The sequence below is a fragment of the Balaenoptera ricei genome, chromosome 1, assembly GCF_028023285.1.
Source record: "Balaenoptera ricei isolate mBalRic1 chromosome 1, mBalRic1.hap2, whole genome shotgun sequence".
NCBI lineage: Eukaryota > Metazoa > Chordata > Mammalia > Artiodactyla > Balaenopteridae > Balaenoptera > Balaenoptera ricei.
In genome coordinates this window covers 28,206,354-28,218,843 of record NC_082639.1, presented here as the reverse complement: position 1 = coordinate 28,218,843, position 12,490 = coordinate 28,206,354, and the positions used below count along the sequence as shown (strand labels likewise).

Sequence of the window (12,490 nt, the reverse complement as noted above, 5' to 3'; positions counted from 1 at the left end):
GACAGGAGGAGGCATGATGATAGGGCTTCTGCAAGTGTAATAGAAACTGCAACCAGATTCAGCTGCTGCTAGGGAAGGAAGTGCTGGATGAAAACAGCATTGCTGGCGTAATGCTCACAAGAACCACAAGCAGACATAAAGCTCACAGAAAGTAGACAGGATGGAACAAATCCTTTCCTTCAGACTTGCAGTCTCCCTCTAGTGACCCCTATTGGCAGAGGCTAACATAAACCCAGCTAAAGCAGAAATGTGCAGCATTCCAGCTTCATCACCACAAAGCATAGAGGGGTGGGTGCATAGATAATAGCGTAACTGGCACATAGTTTTTAGTGTTTGCTCTTTTCCATTGCTTTGGATTTCTTCGCAGACTCTATTTATATGGATATCAGGTTTTCAGTATGTGATATCACTCTTCTCTTGATTTAAAACATTTTCCTTCTTTCCATTTCCACCCTCTATTTCTCTTAGGGATTATTTATCAATTGTGTTTATTCACTTTTGAGTTCCTTCTACATTAGTTTTCACTTTTATGGTGACTTTTATTTCTTTTAATTTCTAATGCTTTCCTGAATTCTTGTCACTTATCTTTTTAAACCTTTCTTTTATCCACTCATCTGAGTTTTTCTAATTCTTGTTTATAGTTCTTTTATGGCTTTTATCATTTCTTTTAGCTTGGTTTGAAACAGGTTTTTGTAAGGATCTACTCTATTCTATATTCTTATAATTTTGTATCATATTTCACAATTCTTTTCTGTTGCTAAGTTTTAAGTGAAACATTTACCTGTACTTTTGAGGAGACAGAATTAACTTTTCCGTCTTCAAGGTTCACGAAATACTATTATTTTCACAAAGTGACTAAAATAAATGACCTAGTTCTGAGATCTGCTTCCTTTGCTTCTCTCCCTCACTTCACACTATACATTGTCTTTCCTTTGACCCTATCGCCCCTGTCCTGCAGAATTTGGTGTATACAGCCAGCAGTTTCTCCTTGAAAGGGTTTTGTTTTGGAATGCTTACATTTGTTAGTTTCAAGAGCTCATAAGGACCTAGACTACTCCAACAAATTTGGAATTTAGCACAGTCCCCTTAAACTCACCTGCAAATTGGCATCTCCAGGAACCTTCACTTTTTGGCTGCAGTTTTCAAATTGGCTGGCCATGCTTTCCAGTGGAAACCTGTTGATTTGGGAGATCTAGTCTCAAGGCCATCAGACGTCCCACTGATTTTCATCCATGACCTTCCATACAGATAAATGGCACTACTCAGGTTTTACAGTTGCTTTTGAGTTTGTCACTATCTAATTTTATTTTGGGATTGCGGGGATACCTTGTCACCAAGACTTGCTATAGATGCCATGCATGGGTTTTTGCTTTTATGAAGGGATTTGGGAGATCAAAAAAATACACTGCTATTTCTGTCATCTTCTATTCTTCAATGTACTTCTGGTAGTTAATTTTTTATTTAGGAATATCTGTGATAACAGTTTATATAAAAGGTAGTAGAGCACAGTGATTAGAAGCATGAGCTTTGGAGTCACACTGCCTGGGTACAAATCCTAGATTCACTGTTTACTGATTATGTGACCTTTAACCTCTGTGTCTTAGTTTCTTCCATAAAATAATAGGTTATGAGAAGTGAAATAACATAAAGCACTGAGAAAAGTACTAGGTTGCATAGTAGGTATTCAACAAAGAAAGCTTTTTTTTTTTTTTGGCCACACTTGCAGGATCTTAGTTCCCTGACCAGGGATTGAACCCAGGCCCCCAGCAGTGGAAGCGCTGAATGCTAATCACTGGACCACCAGGGAATTCCCAGGAAAGCTGTTTTAATTACTGTAGTTCTCATTTTTTTCTTTTTCAGGTCTAGCTCTTATTTTACTGGCTTTATAGTAGACTATTAAAAAAGTAAAAAAAAAAAAAAAAAAAAGGGAAAAAAACCACCCAACCTCTTGAAATTAACTCTTGCTTCCACAGTAAGATAGAAATCACAAATGCAAATAGCTAGAAAATAATGAAAATGAGAAGAACACATGGTAGGCAAATGTCACCTCTGAGGAAAGTTCATAGTGTTAAGCACTTTCATTACCAGACAGAAAAGAATGAAAATGTATGCAATAAGCATTGAATACTAAAGATTAACTGCCCTCTATTAAAGTAGAAATCAATGAATTTTTTAAAAAGAGTAAAATGACAATATTAAATGTTGGCAAGGATGTGGAACAACACACACAGATATTGTGGGTGGGAGTAGAAAAACGGTATAACTGAGAAGTCTAATTAAAGTGGAAGATGCACATAGCCTTGGCCCATCAAGTCCACCTCTAAGTAAGTACCTTAGAACAGACCTTCCCAACTTGTGGGCCAGTAGGGTAAAGCCTCAGGTAGCCACAGCTCTCAAAGCCTCATCTTTTATCCTATGAAGCGTACAAATACTTTTCTGTGTTATCATCTATTTATCTACATGAAGAGTTGGTAAGCAACCTCTTCTAATATCTTTCTTGGATTTCCACATTAGAAAGCCAAGTTTCATTGGAGTCAAGGCCTTATTTTATTCTCTGCTGGATCTCCAGCAGCTAGAATAGCATCTGGTATATTGTACTTGCTCAATAAATATTTGTTGAATGTGCATACCACATTAAAAAAAAAGATCACTGGAGTATTATAAAAATGCAAAATCAGACATATAAAATATCCATTTAAATAAAGGATGTCCACCCTAGAGGGGTGGGATAGAGAGGGTGGGAGGGAGACGCAAGAGGGAGGAGATATGGGGATATATGTATATGTATAGCTGATTTACTTTGTTATACAAAAGAAACACACCATTGTAAAGCAATTATACTCCAATAAAGATGTTAAAAAAAAAAATTTCAGCACACACACAAAATAAATAAATAAATAAATAAATAAAGGATGAACTTGTATACTCATATAATGGAATGGTATTCAGCAACTAGAATAAATCAACTAGAAATCCACATATAAATCTCAAACAACACTGAGTGAAAGAAAGCAAATTGCAGAAAGATAAGCACAATGCAACTTACAGTTTTATATAAAGTTTACAATCATGTGCAACACGGCTATGTATTAAGTATAAAATTATATATGCATGGAATGAAGCACACCAAATAATCACTGCCTCTGGGGAAAAACAGAAATATTATCAGGAAAAGATTTGCAAGGGAGCTTTAACCCAATCTATAATATTTTATTTCTGAAATAAAAATCTGGAGCATGGCAAAATGTTAGGATTTAATAGGACTAAATGTTAATTGTTATGTTCTTTTATTTTTATATGTTAAAAATCAACCATAATTAAAAAGTAGAGTAGGATTGATAAATAAACCTAAGAATGTGTATGGAAAACAACTAAATAACATAAATCACTAGTTTTGGCCTAATCAAGAAGGAAAATGTGTATAGAAGATCAATGAAGAAAGCAAGTATAGGTATATAGAAGAAATTAAGAGAATACTTTCTACAACTCTAAGCGAATTCATTTGAAAGAAGGACTCAATGAAATGTTCTTTCTAGAAAAATTACAAGTTATAAAAGAAAACCAGCCTCAGATATATCTACCACTAAATTCTTTCAAATCTTTGAGGAACACATTTCCCTTGTTATCTAAACTTTTCTAAAGTGTTAAGACAGAAAGAGTTCTTTCTTTCAGAATTATTTGAAAAATAGTCATATTTTCATAAAGTAGATTAGGAATTCCTATTGTGTCATCCAGCTAAGTCAACCAAAACCACAGCAATATTTAGAGTTTTAATGTTTAATATATGAGATTTCACAGAAAAGGAAATACAAATGGCTCAAGCAGATACGCAACCTTATTCTTAAGTGAAAATAAATTCTATTGAGATTTAATCTCCACGGAGATTAACATATCATTATTCAACTAACAGACTGGCAAAGATCAAAATGTTTGTTAATACTTTATAAAGATTCGAGGAAATAGGAACTCTCACACGTTGTTGGTGGGAGTATAAAATGATACAATCCTTATAGAAAGCAATTTGCCAATATCTATGAAAAATAAAAATGTACAAATCTTCTGACCTAATAACTTCAGTTTAAAATTTTATCTCACAACAACTCACTAATGTGCAACATGATCTATGTACAAGGTTATTAAATGCAGCATTATTTGCAATAGTAAGAGACTGGAAAGAAAATGTTTGTCAGTAGGGACTGCTCCAATATATTATGGTACATCCATACAATTAAATCTTACGCAGTTATTAAAAAAAGAATCAAGAAACTCTATGTACTGATATGGGACAATCTCAAAAAATCATGTTAACTGAAAACGGCAAGCTGAAGAACAATGTGCACTGCACAGTACATTTATGATTAAGTATCTCCAGAAGGATATTTTAAAAACAGATAATACTTCTGGGAGGGGAAACTGGGTACTAAAAAAGGGAAGGAGACTTTTCACTGTATATCATCCTGTGTCATGAATTCTGAACCAAGTGAATGTTACATGTTCGGATGAAAAAACTTTTTTTCTTAAAAGACAAAAATTTGAAATAAAAACTGATATCCAACAGAAATACAAAATTCTTTCAGGTAAATTCAAGTTAGCAAGTATTATATTTCTTTCACCTGTAGGATAAACTTTTCCACAGTTCCACTGAGTCTTTCAGGTTCCATCAGTTTATTTACCAATTCCTGCTCAACAGCCATTAGGGCTAAGCCACTAAGCTTTTCTTGTCCCCTGGTATGACATAAATATGTTTTAAGACGAGACAGTGTAGAAAATGAATTTTCAACACTTGCTGAAGTAACTGGCCAAGACAAAGCAATATATAATAGCATTGATATGCAAGGAATATTATTGTGAAGACCATGCTGAATAAACAAATGGCCAAGATTGCTGAAGCTGATGCAATCATAATCTAGGACAAAGTTGAGCTTTGCATATTGCCGATAAAATCTAAGTTCTGGGATGATGTCTGCATCAAGTTTATAAAATTCTTGGACATCTTTAGCTGTTGCTTCATTTAACGGTTCATTCCATTTAAGTAACAGTTCTGAAATCTGCTTCATTTTACAATAATCAAACTCTGAAAAACACAATTTTAAATTTTGTAATATAGTATCCAAGCCTTGGTAATAAATATTAATTTTATATTGTTCTTCTGTTGAGGTAGGAAAAAACATACTGTCTGAATTGCTAGGATCTATTGTTTTCTGAATTTTTCTTCTTTTCTGAAATGAAGGCCTTTCAACTTCAAAACCTTTACAGGTTATTTTTTGACATACTTCCTCTGCTCCATCCCAGATAGTTTTGAAATAAATATCATTTCTTTCAGATGATAAACATTCCAAAATTGCTTCTATTTTTGAAGACAAAGAAAAAATGTCTATGGTTTCACTTTGAAGCTCTTTGGAAAGAATTCCTGTAACACTTAGTACTCGATAAAGGAATTTCAAACAAAAGATAAACTCAAATTTGGAAACCAATGCCAACAAATCACTCAATTCATCAGCTAAACTTGTGTTTGAAGAATGGCTTGATAGAACTTCCAGTGTTTCAATAACCTCTGGAAGACCCTCAATCACAGATAGTAACGTACGATCATGGACTGTCCAACATGATTGTGATGTATGTTTCTTGCATGTTTTATTTTGACTTAGCTTATAAATGTTTTGAAAATTTACACACATTTCCCCATGAATAGTGCTGAACAAAGAACTGAGAGTATTTAGAGCACTTCGGAGCTCTTTTACTTCTTTGCAAAACCTAATCACTGCTAAATCCAAAAAATGTGCATAACAATGCAGGTATAAAGCTCTTGGCTCTTCCTTCTTGAATTCTGCTGCAATTTTATTAAAATTTCCCCTCCAATTACTGGTGCTATCATAGGCCTGGCCTCGTATTTTATCCAAATCAACTCCAATTTGCTGCAGGTAAGTTTTAATACTCCTGTGTAAGTTGGTCCCAGTCATCTCTTCAACATCTATGAAACCCAAAAATCTTTCTTTAATTAATATAGCCTTTGATGTTTTCTGTGGGTATCTTACACAAATTGAGAATTGTCCTTTAGTGGCACTATCAGTTGTTTCTTCACATATTATTGAAAAAGCTGAGGAGACATTGATCTCATTTACAATATCTTGTAACATTTCAGTCTTTATTATTTCAATAATATCATTTTGAATTTGTGTACTATTGTAGAAGTCAACTTGTGAATTCGTAAGTCGAAATATTTCTTCTCCTTTATCTTTTGCTCGGATTTCTAACAATTCTAAAAAATTGCCTTTATTCACAGATGAAACAGACTGGTCATTTCCTCTTAAGAGTAAACACTGCTTTCCAAGAAATAAAATATTTTCAATTATAAGCTTTAGGTACTTTTTATTTCCCTCAATCTGTTTTGAATGATTAGATAAACTGTCATTAACGGCTTCATCACAAAACTGGTATTCCCTCCAAAACTGCAATGACTTTGAATGCATTTCACTTTTTTCATGCCTTCTGAATTTTTCCAGAGTTTTTTTCCAATTGGAAATCCCTTGGGCTGCAAATGACTCTCCTCCATAGCTAAATTTTTTTTGGCAGAACAACTGACACGAATAACAGAATATCACATCCTTTTTAATACTGTTTTCTAATTGCTGAAAATTTGAACACCAAGATTTTTTAATACTTCGTGATTTACCTTTAACTTTTTGTACTTTGGATGTAAATTTTGGGTGACGTAGTCCGTCGCTTATTTTCATGGATTTCATACTGTTTGTAGCATCTTGGTTTGACACATGATCTTTTTGTACTTCTATACTGGAGCCAGTTGTATGCTGACTGAGTACTGATGAAGATGGTGAAAGGCTTGGCTGTTCCACATTACTATTAGCAACACCATTACTTGATTCACTGGGTGAAGTCTTAGAAATCTTGGGAGAAAATGACAAAATAACATTTCTTTGAACAGTTTTCAAATAATCAATTAAAATATTGAACATATCCATTCTAATAACGAAAAAATCAATGGGTGAGTTACAGTATGAGCTCCACTAGGGGGAAACATTAACAATTATTTATAACTTAGTATTCTTATTAATAATTTCAAGTCAAACTTGAGATTTGGGAAACTGAACGTGAATAACAAAAGGTGTTTATTGCTCTACATTTTTGAGCTCTATGATCAAATCAGGAATGAATATGCTCAAATACACACATGCACAATATGTTTAAAAAAAGAAAGCTTAAAAAAGAAAAGACAGTAGCAAAAACAATTAAGAATAAAACTTACATCCTCAACGACATTTGCTGTTACTGAAGAAACTGTACCTGTTAAAATAAAGCATAAATTCTAGATCTTATACCATAATCTATAAAATAGCATCATTAACTATATAATTGCTTATTTCATATTAGGCAACCAAAAGAAAACTTAGAATAAAGACAGATTCTATATTCCAATCAAGCATGGCAAAACAGTGTATATATCAAACAACTTCACATCAATTTTTACCTTGTAATTCATCAGAGTTCATGACGGGCAGGGCTTCATGAGTATCTGCCAATGACACTATATTGCTTATAACTGGAGTTGTATCTTTCTTCGGAGAAAGGAGATCTGTTGAAGCATCATGCACCATGGAAACATTTACTGATAAAAATTAAAAGATATCTTATAAACCAGGCAGAATCAATCAATCAGAAAGCACTGTTTAATTACAAGTGTTTCAACGAATAACGCAAATATCTATCAATAATTGCTTTAAGTATTAGTGGGTACTGGAGTAATTTTTATTAGGGCTTAGGAATATCCAGGTTCTTTAGGATAAGATTAATATCAACATTAAACAGATAATTTACATTTCCCATCATTTTATATCTTTTACCTTTGCACGCAGTTTATCAGTCCTTTCATACTATTTGCTTGAACTGTCAAGAAAATCTTTACTGTGAAATTACTCATGAAGAACATTGCTATAGAATCTCCTAATGGGTATCATTTCTAACCATTCCAGGATTCATAAACTCAATATGAATGGAGCTGAGTTGGTGTCTAAGCTAGTATTAAAGAGATTTCTATAATAAGCCAGTCTGCATGATGCACAAGCCCCAGGGGAATCATTCATTCCACCGTCTATGAAATTAGCACCACTGGTCCTATATGAGGCTCTTTGATACACAGTTGGCTCTGGATTCTCTGTCCCTTTCTATTACTGAACATCAAAGTATTTCTGACTAGCTCTACTCCATGTGAAAAATGTAACTAATAGCCTTGTTTTTACAAAGCAGGGCTAACTAGAAGATTCTATATTCTAATATGACAATCTTTACAAATAAATATTAAATCTCCGGTGATGAAGTAGCCTTCCTTTTATGCAAAAATACTGGAAACTGTTCTTTGAAACAAGTTTTAGATTGTTTTGACTTTTAAGTCAGTTTAATTTAGAAATGAATCAAGGTTATAAATTAAAGGAAAGCAGTAATATTCTTCAACAGTTACTAAATCTCTGGTAACTGCTAAAAAAATAGTACCTGTAGAAGATTCCATCTTAGCTTTACTGTAAGCAGAGAAACAATGAACAGAGCAGAAAAGCTCTGTCTTCCCCGAGTCATTGGTAGTCTCAATCATTTCGTCTGAGGGTTTCAATGATTTGCAAAGAACAGATGTAAGTGTTTTGGCTGGTTTCTGTTAGAGAGTAAAATAATATTCATATTCCTGGTATATGACATGCCCACAACCATTGCTTAGTTGAAATATTATAGTAACAATGAAGTCATATTTTTGCACTTTCTTAAAAACCAGAAAAAAGGCACTTATAGATTGCAATGACTAAAATGAAGGAAACTGATTAATCTATTAGATAACTATTTGTATTATTTGTTAGGTATATTAATAGCTATAACAATACATATGCAAGCAATGAAGAAAGTGGTCATAAAAGATGTTCATCATCCCAGGCAACTAAACAAAATGGACAAATGAACAAAAGTCTTATAATTACAGGTCTTTAATGCCAACTTGGGCATCAACTAAGGAAAGCCTTTTACTGGTGCTAAGGAGGAGCCAGAAAAGGATGCCTAACACACATTACAAGATACTGTGGGAAACACTGTTTTTCTAGCCTAACTTCATGGTGAAAATTCAAGCATGTTGTAAGAAAGCAGCACACAAGCAGTAAGAGGTACAGAACATAGTGCATTCTGTAAGCAGTAAGGTTGCAAAGGAAAAGGATAGAAAATGGGGAGGTTCACCACCTACTCTTTCTGGTGAAACAGGAGCCATCATTCCTGGACTTAATACTAAGTTAACACTAACGACAATGATGAAATGGAACTGCTTTTAGGGGTACAAAGTACAAAGACAAATGAAAATATCTTACACAGATTTTCTTTTTCTGTGAAAGAATGGGATATTGGCAAAGGAGCAATGAAACAAAAAGCAGAGTATAATTTTGAAAATTACTATTTTTGTCCCTTATTAGTAGGAATTTTCATATTTTATGAAATATAACAACTCACCAATATTTACATTAACCAACAACAGTGGTATAATTTATAACTAATTTATTACTCATGTGGGAAAGCTAATACTTAACTAATGTACTCTAGTAAGAAGATGTGGCCAGGGACTTCCCTGGTGGCACAGTGGTTGAGAAGGTTCACAAAACATTAATATCTAACAATATTTAAAGTATCCCTGTATGTTGACACAGAAATTTATACTTTTAAGAATTCTTGGGGCTTCCCTGGTGGTGCAGTGGTTAAGAATCCGCTTGCCAATGCAGGGGACACAGTTCGAGCCCTGGTCTGGGAAGATCCCACATGCCGCAGAGCAACTAAGCCCACACGCCACAACTACTGAGCCCGCGTGCCACAACTACTGAAGCCCACATGCCTAGAGCCCATGCTCCGCAACAAGAGAAGCCACTGCAGTGAGAAGCCTGCACACTGCAACGTGCAGTGAGTAGCCCCCACTCGCCGTAACTAGAGAAAGCCCACAGGTGGTAGTGAAGACCCAACACAGCAATAAATAAATAAATAAGTTAATTAATTAATTTTAAAAAAGATGTGGCCAAAATAATTACAATTATACCAATCAACTTTTTAAAATAAAAAGCCACCCCATTTTTGCATTTTTGGATTCACAGGTTTGAGTGCTTTACTAATTTTTTTTTTTTTTTTTGGCCACGCTGTGCGGCTTGCAGGATCCTAGTTCCCTGACCAGGGATTGAACCCGGGCCCTTGTCAGTAAAAGCGCAGAGTCCCAACCACTGGACCACCGGGGAATCTAATTCTTGATTACAGTTCACTAACAATATGGATTTTCTACATTATCACAATCACACAATATCTTAAATGCAGCAGGGCACAGTGTTAGGTGGTGCTTTTTAACTCATCTAGCCAAATAAGCCATGTCCCATCACATATGCTGAATAACTGAGTACTCATATACAGGCTCTTAAAAACAGGAGAAGGTCTATTTATTGAGTGTGAGGGGTAAAGAAAGAAAAGAAGGAATGGCATTAACTGCTTTCAGACAAAGGGTTCTATGCTCTCCATTCTCCCATTTCTGGTCCCAAGGCAGGGTACTCTCATGGTGTGGGCATTCTGTCATAGAAAAGCTGTGGCTCACAAATGACCTATTTGAACTGTGGCTTGTTAAGACTCCCATCTTCAGTTGCTTGTTTTTAAGGAAGAATTTATAGGGATACAATTGGGTCTCAAAGTATCACCTGAACGAGCAAGACATGCGACAGTCCACCTCATGAAAGGGGCTCAGACCACTATTGTGTTCAGCTCACTTAGTCCTGCAAAGCAGGGCCAGCTTCTCTGCTCTCAGAGCCACCCATCCAAGGCTCTCCTATCAGAAATAGGGGATTATTTCTCATTGGTTTATTGTCTAATAGGACTCCTGATTCAGAAAAAAGCATGTGACATTCTTGATTCATCTTAACCTTGCTTAGGTGTAAGAATTAATTACATGGAATTAAAAATAAAAAACACTTCTGTGGTTGAGTCCTACTGACCAATAGACTATTGTTATGTTTGCTATCTAACTTATAGCTTTCCTCTGATTGCCTTTTCTTCAAGGCAAGATGATCACTCTGAGATTCTTTAGGAAAATCTCCATGCAGCATTTATCATGAATTGTTATGTGAAAAACAACTGTCAGAAGTCTTTTACATCATCTCCTTCATCATCTTACCAACGAAAAATATTCCCAATGGTACTAAAATGTATACCGCCAGTTTCCTAAAGTGGAAACGTTCACAAGCCAACTAATGGAAGGAACTGAATCTTCCATTTTTCATTTGAGTCTTATGCAATCAAATTCAAATGGAGTGGTCCTCACTTTATGCAACAGATCTTTATTCATACCTGCTTATGTGCTGTAATACTCTTTGAACTATTAAAGTAATGAGACTGTGCTTCCATGTGAAGTATATGGAACAGACTAGAGCTAGTGGAACAGTAAGCTCCACAGTTCTCACAACAGTTCATGATGAGGTTGTTAGCAGAGTGAAACTTTGAAAAACAGGCATTACTGCAAAGACTACGTTTCATGTTCTGGTATTTTACTTCATACTGAATCTAGGATTTAAAAAAAAGACTTAGTAAAAACTCTGATATTTAAGCAGAATAATCAGAGTCCCTCAAGGTTAAGAAATATTGCAACTTACAACAGTAGTCTTCTGACACATGCTGCACTTGGCTGGAATGCTATTAGTACATATGGTATCAAATGGTTTTCTTTTTTCTTCATATGATGAAAGACAAGATTGGCTGCAAAAAGTTTTGCTAGTGGTAGTATCTTCCAGCTGGATACTGATCACATCCTTTAGATTTAAAATGTCTCTAAAAATAAATAACAAGGGCACCATTAAACTCTTTTACCATAATTATTTCTTTTCATAAGCTAAATCACTCCCTTAACCCTCTCCCCTGTTGTTTCATTTACCTGAAGAACTGTGAAATAGTAGGAACATCAGCCTTAAAATAAGAAAACCTGAACTTGGTATCTAATTCTATCACTTACATTAAGTAACAGTGATTAAGTCATTTATATTCCCTAAATGTTAATTTCTTCATCTATAACGTTAAGGATTATAAACACATCTGATAGTACAGTTTGCGGATTACCTTGCCTGTATTAGTTGGTGCTAGTGATTATAGAATGATGATGAGAAATCACATATTCATACCTGATGAACTTTGGAATCTACAAGACAGAGGATTTAGAAGTTTGGTCTACAAATTCCTGGGGATTCTCCAGATACTTTCAGGAGGTCCACAGGATCAAAACTATTTTCATAATATTAACATGTTATTTGCCTTTTTCACTGTGTTGACATTTGAACGGGTGGTGCAAAAGCAATGGTGGGCCCCTGCAATTCCACTCCTAGGTATATATCCCAAAGAACTGAAAAAAAGTATTCAAAAAAGTACATATACACAAGGGTTCCTAACAGTTACAACAGATAGCAGGAGCCTAAATGTTCAACAAATGAATGGATAA

At 34.7% G+C, this 12,490-nt stretch overlaps 1 protein-coding gene across 10 annotated transcripts in view; it reads right to left on the bottom strand.

Moving 5' to 3' along the window:
- Positions 1 to 3,591: 3,591 nt before the first annotated feature.
- ZMYM1 (zinc finger MYM-type containing 1) overlaps positions 3,592 to 12,490 on the bottom strand; it is a 28,970-nt gene continuing 20,071 nt past the window's right edge. For 4 of the 10 annotated variants that reach the window (XM_059918809.1, XM_059918827.1, XM_059918836.1 and 1 more), the window contains 6 exons: positions 11,655 to 11,829; positions 11,353 to 11,565; positions 8,506 to 8,659; positions 7,487 to 7,624; positions 7,265 to 7,302; positions 3,592 to 6,905 (listed from right to left, as the gene is read on the bottom strand). In XM_059918809.1, coding sequence (XP_059774792.1) covers positions 4,599 to 6,905; positions 7,265 to 7,302; positions 7,487 to 7,624; positions 8,506 to 8,659; positions 11,353 to 11,565; positions 11,655 to 11,829 — 3,025 coding nt within the window. In that variant the 3' untranslated portion in view covers positions 3,592 to 4,598. The remainder of the gene's footprint in view (positions 6,906 to 7,264; positions 7,303 to 7,486; positions 7,625 to 8,505; positions 8,660 to 11,352; positions 11,566 to 11,654; positions 11,830 to 12,490) is intronic. The other 6 variants (XM_059918799.1, XM_059918789.1, XM_059918781.1 and 3 more) reach the window with 3 other exon arrangements.